Source organism: Pecten maximus, chromosome 3, assembly GCF_902652985.1.
Source record: "Pecten maximus chromosome 3, xPecMax1.1, whole genome shotgun sequence".
Classification (NCBI taxonomy): Eukaryota; Metazoa; Mollusca; class Bivalvia; order Pectinida; family Pectinidae; genus Pecten; species Pecten maximus.
The window spans coordinates 7,881,117-7,907,009 of record NC_047017.1 but is presented as its reverse complement, the minus strand read 5'-3'; the positions used below and the strand labels follow the sequence as shown (position 1 = coordinate 7,907,009).

The window sequence follows — 25,893 nt, the reverse complement described above, 5'->3', positions numbered from 1 at the left end:
CAAATGAATGCTTCAACTAAAATTTCAGAAACACAAACAGTTGATGTTTATGTCAGTTGAATCAAATTTCAAAAGTAATCCAAACCGATACAGCTTCGGTGTCCAATCATACAACACAAAATATGTGAAAATTCAGAAAAAAATCCAAATTTGTCTTAACATTCAATTGTCATTTGTCTATACCTACACTTAAAATGATTATATATGCCAAAATAAGAGGGCTCTGGGGAGTACTCTAATGACTTAGATAACCAAAGAGCAAACAAAATCAAGGGAAATAACTCCCAACATAATTTACTCGTATAATGTGGAATATTGTAAACACCCATATAGCGGTCTTTGTATCTACCTGTGTGGGACTAGAAGGTGATGGAGTGGGCTTGATTGGTTCTTTCTCCGGGGAACTGGGACTTTCCTTTGTTTTTTCTTTCTCTGGTGACCTTTGAACAGATCGGACGGGAATGTCGAGACCAGCATCTTTCCGGGCCTGTTCCAACAGTAACTTTGCTCTCTCCTTCAGCTCCTCGTGGCGCGACTTTCGATTTTCCGGCTACAAACAATTTTGTTGATCAGTAAAATTACCACTCATTCTTGGTTATAAGCTAATAAATCAGATTTCATTGTGTAAATTGAAATCATCAGTCAATGAACTGCAATTCATGGGTTAAAACATTGACGAATACCCACACCTGATTGCACTGCTCTACGCTACACTGATCACCCATGGGTCATCTCAGTGTTTCAATATAAGGCTATTTGATTTGTTCCGTCACATGTTCCAATCATAATTAATTCAGCCAATCAGATTGAAGATAATGTACGCTTGATAGAAACAGCATATCAACAGGAAAATCCATTAATATTTCAGCAGAATTTTTTTCTGACAGAGATGAAGAACTATCAATTAGAACAGGCCAGGGTGATGGAAAAGTCGGTTATCAGGATTTTCAGCCGATGTGAACTCTACAAAATTATCGTTCAATTTTGAATTCAGTTTAACTTACTGACATACAAATAACATGCTATGCACACTTGGGCTGTTCCTAACATCCTAAAAACATTGCCGAACTAGGATATACTTGTTTAAGACACTAAAGAACCGTAGGACTTCTTTCACACTATATGTAAATCACAGAATCTGCATGCCTTCATGGGCGCAGTCATATTGTTACATGTATTTTTTAATATTTTCCCCTCTAAACTGAAGAGTTCTTATCCTGAATGGGTTATGTTGATTGGTTTCTACATATAGTGCAACGTCACTGAAACAAGGATTTTTTCACAGAGTTAACCCACGGGTGACAAGTGAAGCACAACATAGTGCAATCAACCGTGGCTATCTGTCGATGAGGTTAAACCCGAATTCATTGATCCATGACTTATAACTGTTCATAGACAAAAAGAAAGTTTCTTTTTAATAAATTAAACCTTGTTCAAGGTTTAAAGACAATGGTTTAGGGTTAGAAAATAACCATTATGTACAGTATATATGTCAATATAACATACAAATTTATACATTATGTATTTTCAATGTTATAATTCTATAATATTATGAATATAGTGACAATTAATGAAAGAAAAAATGTTCGAGGAAATGACATCTCAATATTGTACATCACATCATACAATTTTCTCCAACATTTCTGGCCACAGTCACTTACCTTATCAGGGGTACTGGTATTCAATAACTTACCTTATCATGAGTACTGGTATTCAATAACTCACCTATCATGAGTACAGGTATTCAATAACTTACCTTATCATGAGTACAGGTATTCAATCACTTACCTTATCATGAGTACAGGTATTCAATCACTTACCTTATCATGAGTACAGGTATTCAATCACTTACCTTATCATGAGTACAGGTATTCAATCACTTACCTTATCATGAGTACAGGTATTCAATCATTTACCGTATCATGAGTACAGGTATTCAATAACTCACCTTATCAGGAGTACAGGTATTCAACCACTTACCTTATCAGGAGTACTGGTATTCAATCACTTACCTTATCATGAGTACAGGTATTCAATCACTTACCTTATCAGGGGTACTGGTATTCAATAACTCACCTTATCATGAGTACAGGTATTCAATCACTTACCTTATCAGGGGTACTGAGTACAGGTATTCAATCACTTACCTTATCATGAGTACTGGTATTCAATAACTCACCTTATCATGAGTACAGGTATTCAATCACTTACCTTATCAGGGGTACTGGTATTCAATAACTCACCTTATCATGAGTACAGGTATTCAATCACTTACCTTATCAGGGGTACTGGTATTCAATCATTTACCTTATCATGAGTACAGGTATTCAATAACTTACCTTATCAGGGGTACAGGTATTCAATCATTTACCTTATCATGAGTACAGGTATTCAATCACTTACCTTATCAGGGGTACTGGTATTCAATAACTTACCTTATCAGGAGTACTGGTGGCCACAGGTTTGTCAGCAATACATTTATGTCTGAAACACAAAATTGTTCTACATTAAACAAGACCTATGAAGACGGAGCTAAAAAAATAATTAAAATTTACAGTAATCATCATTTCCAACTGGTAAATATTACCATATAATGTGCATATAAAATATCAAAATGATCAATCATTTGAAATTAAAGAGCTTTCGTTACATAAACAAATTAAATACATTCACTACATTAAGAATATCTGAATTGCAGAAGAAATTTGGCATACTGATTTGTTGATAGACATGTTAATTATATGAGAATCACATTATATTTATGTATTATTTTAATAACAGACTGTGGCCACTTCAATTAAACATAAACTACCCTCCTCAACACCAAGGACAATTTTTCCTTAAGGGGAGGTAATCCATGACCACTTACGTTTCAGCGGGTGTTCCACCGCGAGACGAGTGAGCACTCACTGAGGGACTAGTGGAATTACTGGTGGGTATAGAAGACCCGGCATGGGACCCAGCATCAGGACCCTCACTGCTCATATCCTCATCGTCCGAATCGGAATCAAACGGATTGTACAGTTGTTTCCGCGTCATCACAGGTTTCTTTTTAGAGGACAAATCGTCTTTTGCAGGAGAATTACGTTCCTTAGAAGTATGCTTAGTAGTTGGAGGAGAAGAACTGTGTTTAGTCACTTTTAAATCTGCTACAGAGATTTTTTTCCGGTCCATCTTACTAACACTTTTGCTGTCACTTTGAGAATCAGAACCCGGTGTGCTATCTCTGCTATGCTTACGTCCAGAAGCACTAGATTCCATCTCTGGAGTTTTCTCCTTACTAATTCTCCTTCGTCTTCCTCCATCCACTGTATCCCCCTTATTGTCTGTCTCCTCCCCAACAGGGATATTCTCCTTACTCGGAGAGCGTTGCTTAGCAACCTTTGGCTGCATTCTGTCACCATACATCTCGTTAGAGATCTCAGCCTCAACTTGGCGGTCCATCTCACCGAGAGTGTATGTGCTCTCGGCAGTGTTGACACCGATTTGTTGGATCTCGAGCGTTTGACCGGTGAAATATACACGTAACTGATGGAGGTACGTCATCACAGCAAGCTTGTCGGGGACCTGGAGTAGGACCATGTCGGACGGCTCTATCACACGCGGAATTCCTAGCTTGGCTGTAGCATCAAACGCCTGTGATATAATCAAATAAATACTTCATGAAAACTTACCTAGTATACATATTACAGAGGCAAAGCTCATGTTACTTAATTTTTTTTTTTAATTTACAGCAGATTAAGAATGCTCGAATTGTTTAAAAGAAATCTGTCCAGAAGCTGTCAACAATACGCTGACTGTGCCATCATTTTCATTCTTTATGACAGTTTCAAACATCAATCATAAAATTTCAGCTTAAAAGGTTCTTTAATATTTCTAAACTTAAATATTGCTACATAGATGGTTTATATCTATCACAAAATATCAATATAACCTACACTAATATATTTAATCTAAAATATGATAGTGCTCATTACACTTTCTATAAACTGTTTCTACATGAAATATTTTTGACACACCTATTCATCAAAGCGCTATGTTAAAATTTGGAATTGTGCTAAAATTTGAGGGTGCCAAATAAAGTATGTTTCAGTATCACAATACACAATTAATTTCCAATCGGACTATCTTACTGGCTGTGTTTTATCTCCTTATAGAGAAGAGTTCTAAATTAAATGTTCTAAATTAAATATCATAATAATGACATTGACATATTGTTCTGCCTTCTAGCCCTAGCTTAGATGCTTTCCTCATTTACCTTTTCTTTTTTTCACTAAAAAACTGCATCTATACACAAATCAGTGTGACTTTCCTTTAACAGTCTTTCTGACACTAGTATCAATCAGCAATTATTTTGACTGAAACACTGTTTAATTTCAAAAGAAACACAAACTTACACAGGTAGGGGCTGAGTGGGAGAGGATTAATGGGTAGAGATAATTAACTATGTATAGATATTGTGTCATTAATACTTACAATTTTGTTGTTTCCTTTGATGTCATGAGAAGCCAGTGACTTAAAATTTCTGTATAAAATTGAAACAGAAGATCAATATATACTGACAGTAGAGACATTTATGGTTAAAGACAGGTTTTCACTGAGGTTGGTATAATAGACCTGTTTTAAAGTGTACATCATATAGGGACTTTCAATACACAAAACATAATATTATATAGATGTAATTTTGTGGTTTGTCGATAAAAATCAAAATAACAGCCTGTCAAACAGTCAGTTAACTAAGTCAATGGTTTGACATACACTTTTTGTTTTTGTTTAACGTCCTATTAACAGCCAGAGTCATTTAAGGACATGCCAGGTTTTGGAGGTGGAGGAAAGCCGACATACACTCAATCGTACTAAACATAATGTCAATCGACCACTTGAAACTTTGTCTCTGATGACTTTACATCTATTTATAACTAAAAGAATAAAAGATCTCAGTAATATGTTAAATGATTGACAGGAAGAAAAATATCTTGACATTACTACACACTCACACGAGATCTGGTCTAAAATGATGAACAATTGCACAGAAAGCCATCCCATTCCTCCACGATGTTGTCAAGTTGGTGACCTTGACCCCTTTGTAACCTTTAGTGACCTCTTTGCACCAGTCAAGCAGGTTTTGACTGGAGCTGTTGCTGTTGTGTGTAGGAGATTCATTCTGAAATTAAATGATTCACATACAATTCAATTCAACTGTTGTCCAAATGGTTATTTTAAAAAAAGCTTTGTCAGTCAAGACTTTGGGGTAAGACTCTTGAATGTCAAACTCTCTGTCAAGCCTTAAATTAGGTAATCCAGGAAACCTGACAGCTAGATTGGCAAATAGATTGTCGCACCCCATATTAATCTAATGAGTCTCTTCATAATCATTATTTTACCTGTAGAAGTTTGTTGTTTATGAACATAATTCATTCGTTCATAATTAAATTGCTAATTTTCAATTTACTTTAATCTAGTAATTTTACTAATATTCAAAAAGGTAGTATCAATACCACTGACAATGACGCTGGTTTTAATATGTTCTAGACTTTTGTTACAACATGTATACGTCAAGTAAAATCTATTAGATGCTAACTTTTTCATCATATACAGCCATAGAATGGGATTATTTTCTAATTCTGTAATATCATATTATTCATAGACCAATTTACCAGGTATTTTAAAATCACTAATTTGAATTCCTTAAACATGATGACAGATTTTTGTGAAGACAAATCCTGTAAGATTTGCTAGTCTTACCTGATTGAGGTCCAAGGCTTCTAACACATTTCTGCTCTCTCCTTTTACAGGGGAGCATTCAGAAGATAATCTGGAAGTGAAAAAATAATATTCCTCACGAAATTCAACTTTATAATATTCCTCAAGAAATTCAACTTTATAATATTCCTTATGAAATTCATCTTTTATATAATATTCCTCATGAAATTCATCTTTATAATATTCCTAATGAATTTCATCTTTATAATATTCCTCATGAAATTCTTTATAATATTCCTCGCGAAATTCATCTTATAATATTCCACACAAAATTCATCTTCATTATATTCCTCACGAAATTCATCTTTATAATCTTCCTCACAAAATTCAAGTTTATAATATTCCTTATGAAATTTATCTTTTGTATAATATTCCTCATGAAATTCATCTTTATAATATTCCTAATGAATTTCATCTTTATAATATTCCTCACGAAATTCATCTTCATAATCTTCCTCACGAAATTCAACTTTATAATATTCCTCTCGAAATTCATCATTATAATATTCCTCATGAAATTCTTTATAATATTCCTCGCGAAATTCATCTTATAATATTCCACACAAAATTCATCTTCATTATATTCCTCACGAAATTCATCTTTATAATACCGGTATTCCTCATGAAATTCATCTTTATATATAATATTCCTCACGAAGTTCATCTTCATTATTTCACTAAAATTTTACACAGGTAAATCGTTGGGATAAATCATTTACGTCTGGCATAACGTGATAAACCATGAAAAAACCCTTTAGAAATATAGCTTTCTATGATAGTATTTTAAAGACCTTGGATAATGGAGGTCACACCACAGTTTAAGTTAAAAAAATTCTGCTCAAAAGTACAAAAGCAACAGGCCTCTATATCCTGCCTTCTTTAACATGATTTTCTCAACCAAAATTTCTTTTTGTGTTCTGTTTGAAGACATGTCACAGTTTTGGGTACCCACCGTTTACTAGGGCTCGACGCTGTGGAAGAAAATTCTGTGGACGTCTCCATAGAATCAGCCTGAGCGTCTGGGGGCGGAGTTATAGGTCTCAGCAGTTTCCTCTTAGTTTCTGGCGTAGATGGCGGTGTACCTTCATATATCGGTCTCTCAATGGCCGAATGTTCTGACCTGGACGTCTTTAGCTTCACCTGAGGCTTGTGTTTGGGGGAGGAGTCACCATTTTGAGGGACAGGTGGAGCGGGGGCTTTCTTTTTAGTTTTTGATGGCAATGTGTTGAACTTTTGTGGCGTGTTCTGTTGGCTGTGCTTCTGAGCATCATTGATAAGCCTCTCGGAGAGTGGACTAGCCATGCCGATAGCTCGATCGGGAGGGGTAGGTTCATCGAAAGGATTGTAATCCAAGCTACTGGACTTACTGGGAGCAGTGCTGCTGCCGATTTTACTACTACTGCTGTGATCCACCCCCTCTGTACTGCCAGCTTTGCTGTCTACTCCCTCAGAACTACCACTGTCCTCAAACGGATTCATACTCTCCTTCTTTTCTGGCTTTTTCTTGACAGGCTCTTTAAAAAACATACAACAAATAAGTATTAATTCAATTATTGCCATAACTGCAATGCTTGACAAACATTTTCCTTACCAAGGTCAGCAAAGGGGGGTAATCAATTATATCAATATGATGTGTACATTATTAATTCACAATTATTTATAACCAAATTTGCTTTGATGTTCTAGCCTAGTAAAACAAAGGGAGATAATTATAAAGTTGAAATTCAAGGGACGGATGAGACATCACTATTGGCCAGGATCGTTTTCATTATGCTGACAAACCAATTTATCAATTTTCTTTTATGTAAGATTTCCGGCATAAATCTTGACAGACCATCTAATTTTGATGGGTATGCCGGGATTTGTGGTTTGTAGATTTCTCAATTGATCATTAATAAACATTTTTTTTTTTTTTTTTTTTTTTGTATTCAGGGTGACATGAACCTGGTATAGTATCGAAATAAAAACAATTCAGAAGGTAATGAAACTGAACTCATGCAGGAATGCAGGAAATCAAACGTGTAAAACAAAACCAAAAACAAGAATCCATAACAATGGTCTTCATGAAAGCTGTAACAGGGAAGTGATGTTCAGAAATAATGCACATGTACATGATTATATAAAAAAAAAAAAGTAACATAACACTACTGTTGTTATTTACATATTCAAACAAGGATCAGGAAGTAGACCCAAACTTACCTTAGAGATTATCATCAATTAAGTTTTAGATAGAATGAATCAAGGCTCTATATATAGTGCTAGCTATATATAGTGTATAAGATAAATCTATTGTCTGAATAAAGCTTTGATGTAACGATTAATCAACAATGTTCAATCCTGATCTATTTTTAATTTCATTAACTAATACTCATTAATTCAAACCTTTCGACCAATCAGCAGCCTCCACTTTATCAACAGAAAATAACATCCTGGTTCTACAGTAGATATCAAAACAAAGGTAGAGATAACAAACAAAACAATCAGTAACATAAGTAATAAAAGTTTATCATTTTACCATCAATATCTGACAGTCCTGTGGTATGTAGCAGGGCTTAATCTACAATGTAAGGGAAACTACTCTATTTGGACAAAAGGGGAAAATCAGTTCTAAAAAGGGGAAATTTTAAAAATCACAAAGTTTCAGTTTTTAACCTTAAAAACACATTTTCCAAGTGAAAACAGCAAATGGTTAATTAGAAAAAAGCAAATCTGGATGATTTGGGGATATTATTGCCATAAAAATGAGCAAAAATACAATATTTCAGTGAATTTTAACAGAAATCAGATTGGGAAAATGGAACAAAATCCTGAGGGAAAACTACTTATAAACCATCGTGAAAAATACCTAGATTGATCCTTGTATAGTAGTGTAGCTAACAACATACATATACTGTACATGTTGTATGCAAAGGTATCAACAAACTGTTCCCCTTTTAAATTCAAAAATAGGTAAAAGTAACCTATATATTAATAAAATGTTAAACTTTTGCATAAAATTTTATCAAAACTATCTAAAGCCTTTCTATATTTTTGTTTAGATATCAAACTTTATCAAGCTTATCCGTAAGAGGTGGTCGCCTTAGATACATTAAATTTTTTTTTTTTTTTCAAAAGGTAATTTGCTTATTAGGTAGGAAATTTAAAAGGCCTAAAACTTGACTGGAACCACCATTGGGCCAAAACAGCTGTTTAGCAATGCTTCTGACTTGAACTGACTACCCAGTGTGTTATCGATAATATAAAATTGTTAAAGTTATGGGAAAAAAACAGCTGCTGTGTTTTTTGTGTTAAAATGTTCTGTTACAGGCAACTAGGACTGTGAAATATTGATGGATTAAAAACATTTAGATCTGTATTTCAAGCAGATAGAGAGAAAACAAACGAAAAAATAAGAAAGAAACAGAAATAATACCAAACCATGCTTCATGATCACCAGTACAATCCAAATCTGGGTCACCAAAAGGATTGGAGTCGGAGTAAAACGGATTACTATAATCCTCTTCAAACGGATTACCATCATCCATGTCGTCTAGTTTAGACAATTCTGACGTAATCTCTGATATTTTCGAAGAGAAGCTTTTATCTTCAACATCCTCGTCCTCAAGTTCCTCCAGATTCCCGATATCGGCCCGACCAATACTCAGCATACTCGCTACACTCTGCATATCCTCGTCTCTGATTGGAGGAAAATATCAGTCATGAATGTAAGTAAATGCTGATCTCTGATTGGTAGAAAAAAACAGTGCTGGAGGTTTATAATGCTGGTCTTCAATTGATGAAAACAAATTGTCTATTGTTTGTGCAATTATCATATAAATGTATAAAGAAATAGAAAATGTCTAAGACATAAACGCCCCCTGCTGCCACTTGAAACCTTGAACCACAATTTGGTGAGAATCACATCAGTAGTTCCTGAGATCAGCTAGTTACATTCCATCGGGACAGGCCGGGATGGGACAGGACGGGACGGGACACGAAGGGACGGGACACAATGGGATGGGGATAACACTATATGCCTCCCCTTTCATGGCGGCGGCATCAAAACAGAAAATAACATTTTTCAGTGTAAGATCTAGGAAATTAGTTGATACATAATGTATGATTACACAAACATTTTATTATTTCTATGATGTGTAGAAAATGTTTTAATGCCAGTAGGTACTTTAGATAGTGTCAAGTCAGGAAATCCAAAACCAAACATGGAATTATTTTCATTCACATATTCACCCCATTCTTCTCTTAATGCTCTTATTCCACTTGGGATAAGTTCTTAATATGAACACATACAATATTATAATATATATAATAAAATGTACAAACACCAAGTAATAGCAGGCAAGATACCCTAATACTGTATAAAAAACAAACAAATTATCAACCCATTAATTATGATACATTCTACCATGTTTGCTATGTAACGCCAGTTTTGATTGGTTTAAAACCATGTATTATTTTCCAATAACCCACGCTCGTGCCAATAATACACGGTCGTGAGTCACGGCTGTTACAATTTTAAATATCTAATATTCACCCGTTTCATAAAAGGTTACTATAGCCGAGTGGGCTAATGGGTTAGTCTTTCAATATATTTTTATCACGACGCGAGTTCGAATCCTACGGAGGCCCCCATTTTTTTCTTTTTTTTTTTATCTTTTTTTTTTTAATTTTCAAAATCAATGCCATATGATAGATGCTCTTGATCGTAGTACTGTATTGCATGTATATTTCATCAACAAATAATACAATACTCAAGAAATAAATTACAAGGTTTTCCCGGGGTTTCTTTGCTGTTTTTCTATTAGAAAGAGGTCGATCTCAGAACTAAACAGTACATGGTAGAATAGAAATAATCAACTTTGACTCGTGTATTGTTGCAGGATATACAACTCGGACTCGGATATTTTGCAATTTTAATTAATAACTCAGGCCTGCGGCCTTCGTTATTAATTTAATTGCAAAATATCCTCGTCCTCGTTGTTTATCCTGCAATAATACACGAATCATCGTTAATTATTTCTTAAATATATACTTACATGGCCCATTAACTACAATACAATATACTAATGTGGCCTATTAATTATAATACAATACATACTTACATGGCCTATTAACTATAATACAACATATACTTACGTGGCCTATTACTTATAATACAATATATACTTACGTGGCCCATTAACTATAATACAACATATACTTACGTGGCCTATTAATTATAATACAATATATACTTACGTGGCTTTTCCTTCTCGTAGAAACACACATGATAGTGTAAACTGTATGGAGGCAGACACAATCTTCCTGGTCATCGGTTTAAGTTTCAGTTTCATCGTGTGTTGGGTGGGAACCTGTGTCGCAAAATCCTTCATGTTGATAGGTGCAGTAGCAAGTATCTTCCTTCTGCCTCCACGCGAGTACTGTCAACAAGAATTATCAAGAAAAGTTATTAGTTTAGCTATTTTTGTTTAAGGTCCTATTAACAGCCAGGGTCATTAAAGGACATGCCAGGTTTTGGAGGCGTGGGAAATCCTGAGTACCAGGAAAAATACCACCGACCTACAGTCAGTACCAGGCAACTGCCCCTCGTGGGTTTCACACTTGCGACCCAGAGGTAGAGGGCTAGTGATAAAGTGTTGAGACACCTTAACCACTCGGCCACCGCAGTCCGTTCGTTGTGGTAATATTTTCATTGATGATTGTCGTAAAAAAAAACAACGAATTATAATGCGAATTCTTGGATTCAAAATGGCACCTTCACCTACTCTGAAGTCTTTAATTTCACTGAGCTAATATTTTTCAAAGCACTCCTGTCAAAATTAATCAAAGTACTGGAAGTACTGTAAACGAACATTATTGTTTAATGCAAAATCAGTAATCTTCTTAGTTTTAAGTTGATAAATTTACTGATATCGGTTTAGGAATTAATTGCAAATAATTTGAAATGTTTGCAGCTGTTCTGATTTGATTGTACACATGCATGTTTCTGTAAGGTCCTAATTGAAATTGGAAGTTTATTGATCTATCTTGGATCGATGAAAATAAAATATGTCTTCTTTCTTTCGGGAAGGCATCATCAGTTAAAATACAGCCAGGACTCTGTGACCTTATTGATGCCAACTTCTAATATGAACTAAATTTAGGCTAGTTCCATCGTTAGTTTGGCATACATAGTTGTATTTCAACTTAATATGATGAAACACACATAAAGAATTACTGAAAACCAAAACCAGAGCTGCTAATCAAGGCCCGAATTAGGAATGTATCCTATTGAAACTGTACTCAAGCATTTATGGTACTTCAAAACAAAAAACTTGACTCCTTTTGTTCAGGAATCATTCGATGTTAATAAATCTGTATATGAGAAGATAAACTTCTGGTATAATTACAGAATGGTTAACAATGTGATAAAGAATAACAACCAGATAAAGACCATCTTCATCGAATAATTCAGCAAACAGGAAAAGAAAACTTCAAGATTCATTTTCAACTTCAAACCTGATCACAAAGATTACAGTCCATTCGATGGGACGACACATTCCCTATTTATTGTCCTTTTCCAATGTTGATCATCCAATCATACTGAACCACACAATTCAGCAATGTAATTGCACAAATCACACCTTTATGTGGTGAGAACATTTTTGGGGGTGTTATAAGATTCCATAACTGTATGCAAATTGTGAAGCATTCCATATCTATAACTATATATATATATATATATATATATATACAGTACGTGTATATATTTACACATATCAAAATTGGAATGACACAGGAGATTTGCAAGTTTAAGTTCACCATCAGTCATGGGATGTTTATGTAAAATGTTATATTTACCGGGGTAATTAGTAATTTTGAGAATATATTTATGAAGCTCTATTCTGTACATTCTACCAGTGCTTAGAGAATGGACACAATTTTATGTTCTCCAATGTCAAAATTAATCATATGTAAAATATTAGGGGCTTATTCGCCATTCTAGGCCTGATTGCCGTCATAGTAAAATTACCAAAATGGACTTGAAATCAATATTTTTAAGAGAATGATCTATGACTTGAATATTTCATAAAAATAATGTAATACATCGTTTATTCACTTCATTCAGATCTTCAGACACCACATAATTTGTGAAGTCATATATAGAAATATATGAACCATTTTGTTATTGATTTATTCACACAAGTAAGCACTAGATGTAAACAGTAAGTATATGTACCGCTATCTACTGGCATGACTTTGAGTACAGTAAACTACACTCGCTTTGTGGATATTGACAGGATAACATATATTTACATACTAATTCAATTTTAGAATTGTAACTGAAATCTTGTAACAGCATGGCACAAATAGTCATCTGAACATGTGTTGTATATTGAAAAATTATTTAAGGTAAATTTTCAGTTTATCAATTCATTGATTACTCCGTGTTTGAAGTATGGTGTAGTGAGAATTTCAAGTCCTGATCATGACTTGATGAAAATTTTAAATTAACAAATTATTAAAATGAATTTGTTTGAAAAATAACACAAGTTCCACAGCAATATTATATAGAGAATCAATCACAATATATCAAAAGTTATAAAACTACAAATAATAATTAACGGCTGAATATCAAATTAAGTGAATATCACAAGTCTTTTTGCATTTGTTTTTAGATAATCCGGATTTCCGTTTTCCAGCTTTAACAAAAAAACGAGAAGTATTTTAATTGCCGTTATAGTTGAATTACCAAAATGGACCTGAAATCAGTACTTTTAAAAAAAGAATGATCTATGACTTGAATATTTCATAAAAATAATTTAATACATCGTTTATTCACTTCATTCAGATCTTCAGACACCGCATAATTTGTGAAGTCATATATAGAAATATATGAACCATTTTTGTTATTGATTTATAGTTCACACAAGTAAGCACGAGATGTAAGCAGTACGTATATGTACCGCTATCTACCGGCATGACTGAGTACAGTAGACTACACTGGCTTTGTGGATATTGACAGTATAACATATATTTACATACTAATTCAATTTTAGAATTATAACTGAAATCTTGTAACAGCATGGCACAAATAGTCATCTGAACATGTGTTGTATATTGAAAAATTATTTAGGTAAATATTAACTCATTTGCTTGACTTCAATTTTCAATTTATCAATTCATTGATTACTGTGTTTGAAGTATGGTGTAGCGAGAATTTCAAGTCTTGAACATGACTTGATGAACGTTCTAAATTAAAAAATTATCAAAATGAATTTGTTTGAAAAATAACACAAGTTCCACAGCAATATTATTCAGAGAATCGATCACACTATTTCAGAAGTTATAAAACTACAAATAACAATTAATGGCTGAATGTTAAATTAAGTGAATATCACAAGTCTTTTTGCATTTGTTTTTAGATAATCCGGATTTCCGTTTTCCGTCTTTGAAAAAAAAATACGTAGGCGCATTGCATAGTAAACGTAGCCATGTGTACATATGTAACAGCTGATTTCAGTCAGATTGACTTAACATGAACTTAACACCGTCTCAGTAGTTCGTCACAATCGAAAATTTGATCGTGAATTCGGTATTTTGCAAATTCTTTCAAAATACTTCCAGGTAAAGGAAAAAAATGCATATGGTCTCTATACACACACCAAAGATTAATTGATCCTATATTGGGTCCATTCTCTCGTAAAAATATCGATTTGGGTCCACTATCGGCCATTTCGGTAATTCAACTCTAACGACAATCGGGCCGCGATTCGCAAATGAAAAATTAATTTAAAATTCGTAAACCTCTAATATTTTACATATGATACAATTAGGCATTGAAAAACATATATGTGGGTCAATTCTCTGAAAATGATGCCAATTTATATTATAATTGAGCCCCATTTTTCTTCGTTTCGGTATTTCCAAGTCTGCTTCACCTGTGGTCCGTTTCAGTAAATATTCTCGACTTTGCCGAAATAAAAACAAGCTATATAATTGTTCATTTTAAACATGACAACTGCCGACCATACGTATCTAAAAGTGTTATTGTTGATATCATCTGAATATATTGCCGTAGTTATCTGTCACTTCGATTGTAAACCCCCTGCCAAAGTCATGGAAGAATCGACCAATCAAATTGGTTTAACGTTTGATTTCCGTAATCTTGCAGTTACCTCCCTTACAACAGTAAATACGTTCCAAGTATCGCCTACAACAACCAATCCCGTGCACATGGCAAACAAGATATTATCATTTGCATTTGATTTATTGGTCGTTTTCGTCAAAGGAAAATGGAATATGGAAATCGATGACAATGTTAACGCTATGACCAGTCACCCTGACCACAAATGCCACCTAGTATCTACCTTTCTCGCAAACATGTACTGTACGCAGTACATGCCCAGTAACCTATAATATGATACAATGTATCGTCTCGTATGCCGTTATTGATATATTTCTTTCTCTAAATTGTAGAAATATTCATCTAGTTGATAATGATGTAACATTCTAGAATATATATAATACACATTTAAGTAAATCGCGGACATATTTGCAGACCGATGCTATAATGTCAGCCGTTTTGGAATGAACACGGAAGAGCAAAACTTTCTAAACATCCGGAGACGAATGCGCCTGCGCAATATTTGTTTACATAAATATCTTGACCTGGAGTTATTCGTAAAGTTCAGGTTCATTTAGTCTTCACATTTCGCTAGCGTTATGCATTTCTCAAATCGTATGCATCTTGAAAACATCTACTGAATACATTTCAACATTTTCGGTAAAACTACTACATAAAACGAAGGTATTTTTGTAAGTAAATTATTTGAAGCGTAAGGCAATGGGGGCAGCCATATTTCATTGAAACAGACAGTAGATGGCGTATTGGTGAATGTGGCTACCAAATATGGTCATATTTCTCAGTCCAGTTCTTGATGGCAATAACCGAACATTAATGTTCGTTTAAAAAGCAAGCAAATAAACAAGTCTTTATTGTTAGTTTATATCAATATAACAGCATACAACATACATATTATATGTACAGACATTATACGCCTCTTAACTATAGATATAACTGTTAATTGTAAATTTCCATGTCCTCTCATACCAGGATGTTAAATGTATAATATTCTCACATCTTCGATAGCGAAGACCCACTCCTTGTCCTCGAAGTCCGGATGGTTGTGGTCACGGAACAACGTAACTTGAATCTCCACATTTTCTGGTACAGTCCATGTTACCAGGCCTCGGTAAGGATTCTGGATGGTCGGCTCCCAGGTGTGTGGCTAAAAATAGGACGATGTTCAATGAAGTGGAAACTGGTGGAGTAGCTATACATGGCCAGAAAATCTACGTTGTAGCAAGCTAGCATTAACATTGAAGATACATATACATAGTATATATAATACATCAAGTGAAATTTAAAGCCTAATATCATATATGACAAAATCAATACATTAAAGTGTCTTATTAACAGTTTAAACAAGTGTTTAACTTTATATATGCAGAGCGAATGTAACAGAATTTATAGATTTGATTAAGTGTATAATGTCACTATCTAAGTACATCTGTACTAACTATACTGTGCTGGCACATTTTGGGAAATTCTTCTAGAATTCCAAAACAATATTTTAAGTTCAAAAATGTGAATTGCAGCTGAATATTCAGTATTTTCACCTAACTTGTACAATAAATCGGTTATGTTGTTGATCTAACCATACAGCTGTATGGTTTCATTTCATCACACCTGGGATTAGAGACCATACCTGTGATTCATCACAGCTGGGATAAGTGAGACCATACTTGTGATTCATCACAACTGGGATTACGGAGACCATACCTGTGTTTCATCACAGCTGGGATTAGGGGGACCATACCTGTGTTTCATCACACCTGGGATTAGGGAGACCATACCTGTGTTTCATCACACCTGGGATTAGGGAGACCATATACCTGTGTTTCATCACACCTGGGATTAGGGAGACCATACCTGTGTTTCATCACACCTGGGATTAGGGAGACCATACCTGTGTTTCATCACACCTGGGATTAGTGAGACCATACCTGTGTTTCATCACACATGGGATTAGCACACCTGGGATTAGGGAGACCATACCTGTGTTTCATCACACCTGGGATTAGGGAGACCATACCTGTGTTTCATCCCACCTGGGATTAGAGACCATACCTGTGTTTCTTCACACCTGGGATTAGGGAGACCATACCTGTGTTTTATCACACCTGGGATTAGGTAGACCATACCTGTGTTTCATCACACCTGGGATTAGAGACCATACCTGTGTTGATTTCCTCCGACTCCTTCTGGTCCACACCACACACAGCTTGTTAGGTTGCCTGTACACAAAGTCTCATACTGAATTGATTATGATATACACAGGAGGACATCAAGATTTTATTTAAAGAACTGCAAAGTTAAGCCCCGAGTTTCTTTAATATTTTTTTTTCTGTGTCATTTTTAATTTCTGGAGCTTATGCTTACAAGAAAGTATTTACATACAATAAATTCCAGGCATCAGGATTAATAACTTAACTATGCATACAGGCCACATAAACAGTCTTCTTTGATTTTTCAATCCTTTTTTCATAAACCTGAAGGATTTCTAAGAAATATTACATATTTTGTATTTTACCATTCTTACCATTTTTTGGTACACTCTACCTCCAGTTCCTGATAAGAACAGGTGAACTGGTATTTGGATGCGGATTTCCCGACCCGCTGGAGTCTCTTCCACACACTCATATTACTGGTCAGTCTATGATACTGGACATTGGTCAGTCTCTCTTCTCATCTTGGTCAAGAAGTCCCAATACAAGTCTGTAGAAATATAAAAATTGCAAATCAAAATCTAGACCTGACCTCGGCTGGTCAACACATTCAGAGTCTATAGAACTCTGTACCTGACTTTGGCTGGTCAACATATTCAGAATCCATAAACCTGGTAACTCAAAATTATCTACCAGACAATGTTTGTTTGTGTTTGGATCCTGCATCACTCCTTATAACCATAATCAATTTAGACATTTTGACTTGACCTTCTCTGTATCAACACCTGTGCCCCCACGCCCCATTTTTTGCTATAACCTGGAAAGCTCAAGATTAAGTTAATTTACAAGTTCAAATCAAATGATTTGCCTGTTAATTCCCTTTTGGACTATTTCCTTCTTCCCCATGGGGAACCAGATCCTCCATTTTTTTGCTTTAGGATTTATCCTTTTTGTTTCATTTGAGGAAGAAAATTGGGAATTGACATGAGAAGGGCTTAAACGATTTACCTGTAATAATCCTTTTCAGCTCTGACCTGCCCTTCCACACACTGGGAAGCAGACCGTCTATCTATAAATCTACATTTCTTGTCCCAATAACGCTTCAGACTAATTAAATCTCATCAAAATTCACTTAGGCATTCAGATTATCCAGAGAGAAACATATACATCAAGCTTAAAGCATACAGCTGGGTATCATTACTGCTACTGGCATACGCTGAAAATAGTAACAGCAACCTTGACCCAAAAACCCTGACAACCTTCACAAGACAAAGGTTACCACAGGACTACGTAAATATTTAATGTACAATATATATGACAGATAAATCAAAATTGAATACATGCACACAAGTAACATTACGCAGGAAGGACATTTTAAGGACAGCTTATTAGTGATAACAACGACTGAGATTAATGGAATCTTTCATCCCCTCCGGGGTGAGACAGGGGAAGAGGGGGTAGATTCTTAAGTTGACAAACACGAAGCTTCCCGACTGTTTGGCAGCTTAATTAGTTTACCCCCGAGTGTTGAGATTCCCCTGTCCTACTTTTATGGGGGTGAATGATTATTTTTCGCTTACCCTGTTTACCTTCTTATGTACCTAATATGGACATTACATCAATACATGTACAAAGAAATGTTGACATGACATTATTAAATAATTGTGACGTCATTGTATTGTCGCCACAATGTCATTGTAGTGTCGCCACAATGTCATTGTATTGTCGCTGTGACGTTATGGTATTGTTGACATGACGAAATGAAATTGTTGCAGCTTGTCTCGACCTAGGGTGAGACAAGAAAATCTCACACCTGTAAAACAGCGGATACAGTGTATCCCTGTCCTGTGTAAGAGAAAAGAAAATCTCACAACGGTAAAACTGTGGATATCCCTAGCTGTCCAGGGTAAGAGAAAATTATGTACTGCCATATCAAGGTATGTATGATACACTTGATGAATGGTTGTAAGTTATTGCTGTTTTGGTCCAAAACTCATTTTTTAAGCACGATATACTCACCTATCTTGTGACCTTAATATTTACAGGTACACACGTACAACAATGACTATAAGTAAATGTAAGTAATAATTGTTTAGGTCCAGTACTAGTAAGATCCAAGGCTTCATGCATAATGTGTATATGTCAACTACAATGTACAGCATGCTGTATAAAACTTATCAGTGATTCTAGTGTACAGCTAGGGGTACAGAAACAGCCTCTGCCTGATTTACTACAGTGTTTAATTCTGATTTAAAGGTTTCCCTTATCAACAATGTCAGTTTTGTAATTAATTTTACCAGTATCCAGATTACATAGAATTGGCAATATTGGAAGGTGTGTTAATTGATGATCTGTATTCCCTCATGAATTTATTCATTCCACTCCACAAAATCGCTTTTATCCAAGCTATCCAAGCTATCACACGTTCCCTGCATTTGTGTGACCTTCAGCATAAGCTCTTGACCATGACGGCAGACCTAAATTTGATATTCGCTCTGTCTCATTCTAAAAATATGTTTAACAAATTACAATATACCTTTTTCTACTGGTAGATTTCAACAAGTATGCTGTAAGGTATTCAAAACTAAACCACAGAGGAAAAACTACAAGTGTTAGGGTGTTGCTACGTACTGTAAACGATATCTAGTTGAAGTAGCTATATACAGGATATATATATAGTTTCACTCGATAAATAATCTAATCCTGTGTAATTTAAAGAGTCAATTAGAATAAACACATTAACATGAGGCCCAAGGGGCCTGTATCACGGTAACTGTTATGAATGCAGCTTTATTTCAATATGAGTCTATAGCTAATTAACATGCATTCATTTTGACAAACTTTGTAGCCCTTCAACCCAGCATGTTCCACTAACCAGTATCATTGACCCAGCTCTCTATATATCCTACTTAAATAAAACAATTACAATATTAATCATATTTGACACCTCCGACATTGAAACTAAGTTAAAGATGTTCATTTGAAAACAAACCTGGTAATCCTAATTCATCCAAGCATGCAACAAGCCCAATTATTGATATCAAGTTTCTAGGCCTCTTAGTTGAGAAGAACTCAAGAAGTTATTTTAAAGTTGGATGCATGCTGGATGCTGCTCCATGGCACGAGCTCTAACCTTCGGTCAAGTGAACGCGAAGGGTAAATTGGGTAAGTGAGAAAAATGACAAAATTATATCAGGGCGCAACTATAATTTAAATAACAATCTGTCACTTACAGATGCTTTACAATATGCAAAGTGTATGATATAATCTGCAATTACTTACCAGGTAATACAAATGTACTCACATGATATTATGAAGTGACGTGTTAATTTTATAATTTCATTTATCTCAGCATAGTTGGCAAATTCTTCTACACATACATATACTGTGTATATTATGTATAAATACTTAATAGACATGCATATATTTATTTAAATTTTATCATGTCAGTTTAAATGCACATATAACAGTTAAGTGTAGTTCCATTTCATCGTAAGATTTTATTTCCCTATACACTGTACAATGTACCTTAAGCTTGCGTACATTTTAAGGAAGTGGTTGACCTTAGCCACTTACTTATAACACATATAAATTCTAATCATTTTTAGGCCACACCATACCAACTCATAAGACACAAAAAACTAGTGTTATCAATTACTAAATTATTTTACTGCAATTACATAAGAAACAAGAAAAGATGGTCTAAGATTATCAATTTAATAAAGCTGCCCCCAAGGAAGTCATTGTTTGACAAATTTCCATTAGTAGTGACCTTGACCCTTATATAACTAACTCATAGAGGTTTTGTAGCTCAAAAATACCATCAAATGTGAAATGACACCACTTTGTTACAAATTATTAATATTTATGATGTGATAATTAATATATACATATGACATCGCACGATTGTCTCCTGTTGAGAATCACATGCATGTCCCAAGTTGAAATGCGCCAGCTGTACATGTCTAATTATATACAGTAAATTAGATATTAATTTGAGTTTTCATTAATTATAATTTTATCAGTATGATATATATATATATAAATGCCATAAAAAGAATCTTACACATGTGATTATGTCATTTGGAATTAATTAATTTTGTTAAATAGAGGTTACACAACGAGTGGTTGTTGGATATGGAATTTATTTCACACGAGTAAGTTATTTTTTAAAAGTTACAAAAGACACGAGCTTAAGCGAGTGTCTTTTGCAACTTTTAAAAAATAACTTACTAGTGTGAAATAAATTCCATATCCAACAATTTCGAGTCGTGTGACCTGTTTCTACCACAATAATATCGGCTTGAATCAGAATCAAAGGGAAACGTGGCCAAGTATAATTTCGCGTATGCAAATATAGTGTACCGGTAACGTCCGGGACCCGGTGATGTGACGTCATTAGATTACTGATGACGTCAATAACAATTGCAGCTTGGGTCAAAGTTCACCGTGTTAGCCAATCAAAATGCGTACAGAGTTTATACCACGTGTGGTATAAACAGATTGTTAATCAACAGCTGTAATGATTAACTGTCATGATGGTCTGAGAGTTGAATAACACGGCGTATTGTGGTAGAAATATGAAATGCCCACTCACTTGTGGTGTATCAAATAATTTGATATGAGTTAAATTAATTTTGCGAGTTTTCACTTCCATTCTCATAAATTATATATGTGTCTTATGTGAAAAACAGAATCTTACACACAGGTCAAGACTATATTAATACATTTGTGTATATGTCATTTGGATATTAAACTTCTTAAACAATTTGATTTGCACACCGTGGCCTGAAGTCTGCGGTTGATGGCATATCAAATTATTGAACTCATCTAATAGAAGCCATATATATACATATATGGTACTCACTCATGTAAGATCCTCTATGTATAAATTTTGATCAAGATAAAATCCCAGAAGAAATTAAACGGATAGATGAAACAACACTGAATAATTGTTTTCAATGGTTTCTCTAAATAGAAATTAACATTAATGAACGTTTATATTATTCTGAACTCTGAATCATGAACTTCAATATCTGAGGTACTTCAGCCCTAATAAGTCCCTTTAAGCATCCACTTCGATTCAGGATGTAAATATTATTGGCAGTTTGGAATGAGAGTAAAAAACAGTGGATATACAAAAATATCTTAAACAATTATAAACTTCGCATTTGGATCTTAAACAATTAAATTCACATATATACAATTAACTTGGTGTGGCCTTCTGTAATTATCCCCATCTTATATATACACAGTAATAGTGACATTATTATATATAAAATATATGATGTATATATAAAGCTGTACATCCCATGTGTAATAATTTGTTCAGAACTTTCATTAGTCTGAAACAATCACAATTAACACATAAATATAAAACTACAAAGTACACCACTGTACATGTTATATAATTATATATACAGTGTAATTTATTTTCTATTTCTGAGCATAAAGACCATATATGCTATAGATTTGATATCTGCCCCCTTCAAATTGATGTAGAGTTATGATCAAAACTAATGTAAATTTGTTGTAACATTGATGTCAAGTTAAAACTACCTGTAAAGTAAATATGTTGTAACATTAATATTGATGTAGATCTAGAGTTAAAACTAATGCAAATTTATTGTAACTTGTATTTGATGCTTAGTTTTTTTTATCAGTTTACATATTAATCTTATCTAAAATAGGCTTAACACTAAACAAATAATTCAGATATATAACTAGTTCTATATACAATTGTAATAATAATGTTACAAATTTCACTGAAATATACCTAGATTTAATTGGATTGTGCAGTTTATAGTTTTGACCAATCAGAAGCCATGGAATGCTGGGCATTTTGAAAGATATCAAACCTCATTATCAGCGTTTGGGAGACTTTAGAAACTAGCCAAAGCAATAGTTAATGATATTTTTTCAAGTTTTGAAAACTGATGCCAATGAGTTTCCTGTTGACATGTCCCCAGGCCCTATTTCTAGAATATTAAAACCATCAATGAAATTGAGCTTGATGATTTTGGTCTCTAGGATTTTTTTCTGCTTCCAGGTTTCAAACTAGGGAGAGAATATCTAGTATCAGAATTTAGCAGAGCAATTCTTAACAAAAAACTAGGGGCTGGTTGCCTGGTCAGTTAAAGTTTCCTGGTATGTATACGTATGTACAAGTGCCAGTCATGATCCACAGGCCTAGGGATTTCCTTATAAGTTTATAATATACAACTGGATGACTAATAAGGGTCATCTATAGTAAATGTTGTAAATCATTGGAACTCTCTTCCTACCAACGATCAAAACGTTTGAATCCCGATTGGATAAGCATTGGGGGCAAACTGATTGTTTTTATAATCATGAGATAGACAATAACGAACTGATCATCCCTATTTCGGGAAAAAACTCATAGTAACTTCGATCTGGATATATAGGCTAATATTGCCTGCGTCCAGTAATATTATTATTATCATCATATTATATAGGAAAAATAATGTTGAATTTCAAAACAAATTTGCACAAAAGTACTCAGTCATTGATATACATATATGTATCCAAAATATTTGTCTGCACCTGTAGTTTCTCAAAATCATCAGTAATTACAGATATATATATTGAAGCCAAATGATCTTTGAACTAGTCATTTCACATCCTCATGGAATTTTTCTTTTCAAATTAAATCCACAAATTTCCTCATTAATCTACTAATTTTGATATAATTTTTTTCTATTCAAAACTTTGGAATGATCAAAACCAAATAAACAAAATGAAAATTAAAAATCATATATAACATGGAAAATGTGCACGTTATTGTTTTTAATCATCATCTGTCAGCAAGAATTTTTGCTTCGGAGCAAAAAAAAAAAAATTCCTTAATTAAACACATTTAATATTCCAAACCCCCCCCCCCCCCCCCCCAACAATTCAATTGATGGACTTGTACAAAGATGGATTTTTTTGTGCCTTTGAAGAATGTATACCGTATATATGACCCAACATGCCATGAATGCACTTATAATACCATATACAATAATGTAAATAACATTGCTACATGTTGCATTCTTCACATATATACACAACACTGATGGTGTTAAATTGATAGTAGTCTGTATACGCCCATATATATATATATACTCCTCAGTTTCAATAAACTTTTTAAACATACAACAGGAGTTTGAGAATATGATGCTGTCAAATCAAGTTTTAAGACTATAAAAAAGCCAAATGAACAAAATACAAAAGTGCCAGTGGTATTTAATTGTGCAAATATATGTAAAATTTTCCATACATATTAGATTAATGACAGAATTCTTTTTTCCACATAAGTGAGTTATCGGTGATCATGAGTTTGAGAGACAGCAATTGAACATGTTCTGTTTAGTTAACCTTAGCATACTTAATATTTCAGATCAATAAAAACAGCAGAAAATACTGACATAACATGTACACATTCTAACTAAAAACTGGTGTCAGGGCTGTAGTAGGATTGGAAAAATGCACAGTCAGGACCTCCGAACACTAGCCAGATGCTCTACCAATGTGAATTGAGCTACCTGGTCGTCGATGATCGACCCAGTCCACTTCCGCTACACTCTTCCATCCATTTTTAAGTCTTCTACCCCGAATTAAGACTTCACAACTCACAACCCAGGTTCTGGTATACATATATATCCCCTTGTCAAGCATTCACTTCACTTGAAACAAGGTTTGGTCACAGGCACTAAATGTAGTAGGAGTGGAAAAATGAACAGCCAGACAGGGGTTCACACCCTGGACCTCTGAACACTAATAACTGGATGCTCTACCAAAATTGATTGAGCTACCTGCATGGTTGCCGATGATCGACCCGGTCCAGTTCCGCTACAAGGGCTATCTAGAAAACTCTGGCTAATGTAGGCGATATGTAATGAAGTGTGTTATATGGCCCTTGATGTAATTTTATATTTTATTTATATAATGTACATCTGCCGCAAAAATAAAATAACAATATTCATGTCTACCAGTCCATTAACATTTGGCTCCGCTACTCAAGCTCCCTCTCTGTTTGTGTCCCATTTGTGCCGAAATTCGTAAATAAAGGAATTGAAAAGAAATTTCCATTAGACATATACCTATATCGGTTAGAATGTCGAAGTCTGTTGTCAGGCCCTGGTGAAACTGTTCAGTATCAAATTATAACTTTAAATATTTCATATCAGGCAGCAAGTCTATAGACTAGGGAAGCAAATGTAGAAACATACAAACTGTGAAAACTGTTCTCGGCGAATCTTTTCGAATTTGCAAATCCTTCATCACTTGTTGTTAACATCAACGCTGTATAGGAAAAGTGTAACCAATGCCGCCATAAATGATATCTATATCAGTATGCATGTCATCACTTGGGCTGCTGAGGAGAGCAGACACCGACTTGAAACTTGATTCTTACGAAACAAATACATATTTAGAGCTACTATACGAAGAACTAAATACAAAAATAAATATCACAACAAAACGGGTATAGGTCAAACGTGTACTTACTACAATTGACTGCAAGCACTCCGCTATTCGTCTGCTATACTTTATCACTCTCGAAACGGCTCTTATTGTGTCGCCATTTTGACATTAAAGAAAATAAAGGTTATCACGTGACTGTTTGCAGACGATTTTTTCAAAACAGAATTACAAGATAACTATTTATAACTTAGATTTTAATGTAATACGTATCTTATTTAGTACAGAAATATATTATCAAATTTAAATTTAAACATACAATTTTAATACGATTGAAACCAATCGTGGTGTATTTACCTTTTGATCAATAGCCCCTTGTATTGTTTTGGTCATTAGTTATGAATATAAATGTTCCTTACAATTGCTAATAGTACAATAGAT

At 34.3% G+C, this 25,893-nt stretch overlaps 1 protein-coding gene across 1 annotated transcript in view; it reads right to left on the bottom strand.

Annotated features, from left to right (window-relative positions):
* The window catches only part of LOC117323067 (EH domain-binding protein 1-like), a 79,737-nt gene extending 54,100 nt beyond the window's left edge, over nt 1–25,637 (bottom strand). Inside the window, exons 1-13 of the mRNA XM_033878067.1 lie at nt 25,540–25,637; nt 17,406–17,581; nt 17,043–17,100; nt 15,882–16,031; nt 10,999–11,180; nt 9,176–9,438; nt 6,716–7,277; nt 5,746–5,815; nt 4,998–5,164; nt 4,477–4,525; nt 2,870–3,636; nt 2,436–2,484; nt 350–550 (exon numbers count right to left, since the gene is read on the bottom strand). Of these exons, the coding sequence (XP_033733958.1) occupies nt 350–550; nt 2,436–2,484; nt 2,870–3,636; nt 4,477–4,525; nt 4,998–5,164; nt 5,746–5,815; nt 6,716–7,277; nt 9,176–9,438; nt 10,999–11,180; nt 15,882–16,031; nt 17,043–17,100; nt 17,406–17,506 (2,619 nt within the window). The 5' untranslated portion in view covers nt 17,507–17,581; nt 25,540–25,637. The remainder of the gene's footprint in view (nt 1–349; nt 551–2,435; nt 2,485–2,869; nt 3,637–4,476; nt 4,526–4,997; nt 5,165–5,745; nt 5,816–6,715; nt 7,278–9,175; nt 9,439–10,998; nt 11,181–15,881; nt 16,032–17,042; nt 17,101–17,405; nt 17,582–25,539) is intronic.
* Between the last annotated feature and the right edge of the window lie 256 nt (nt 25,638–25,893).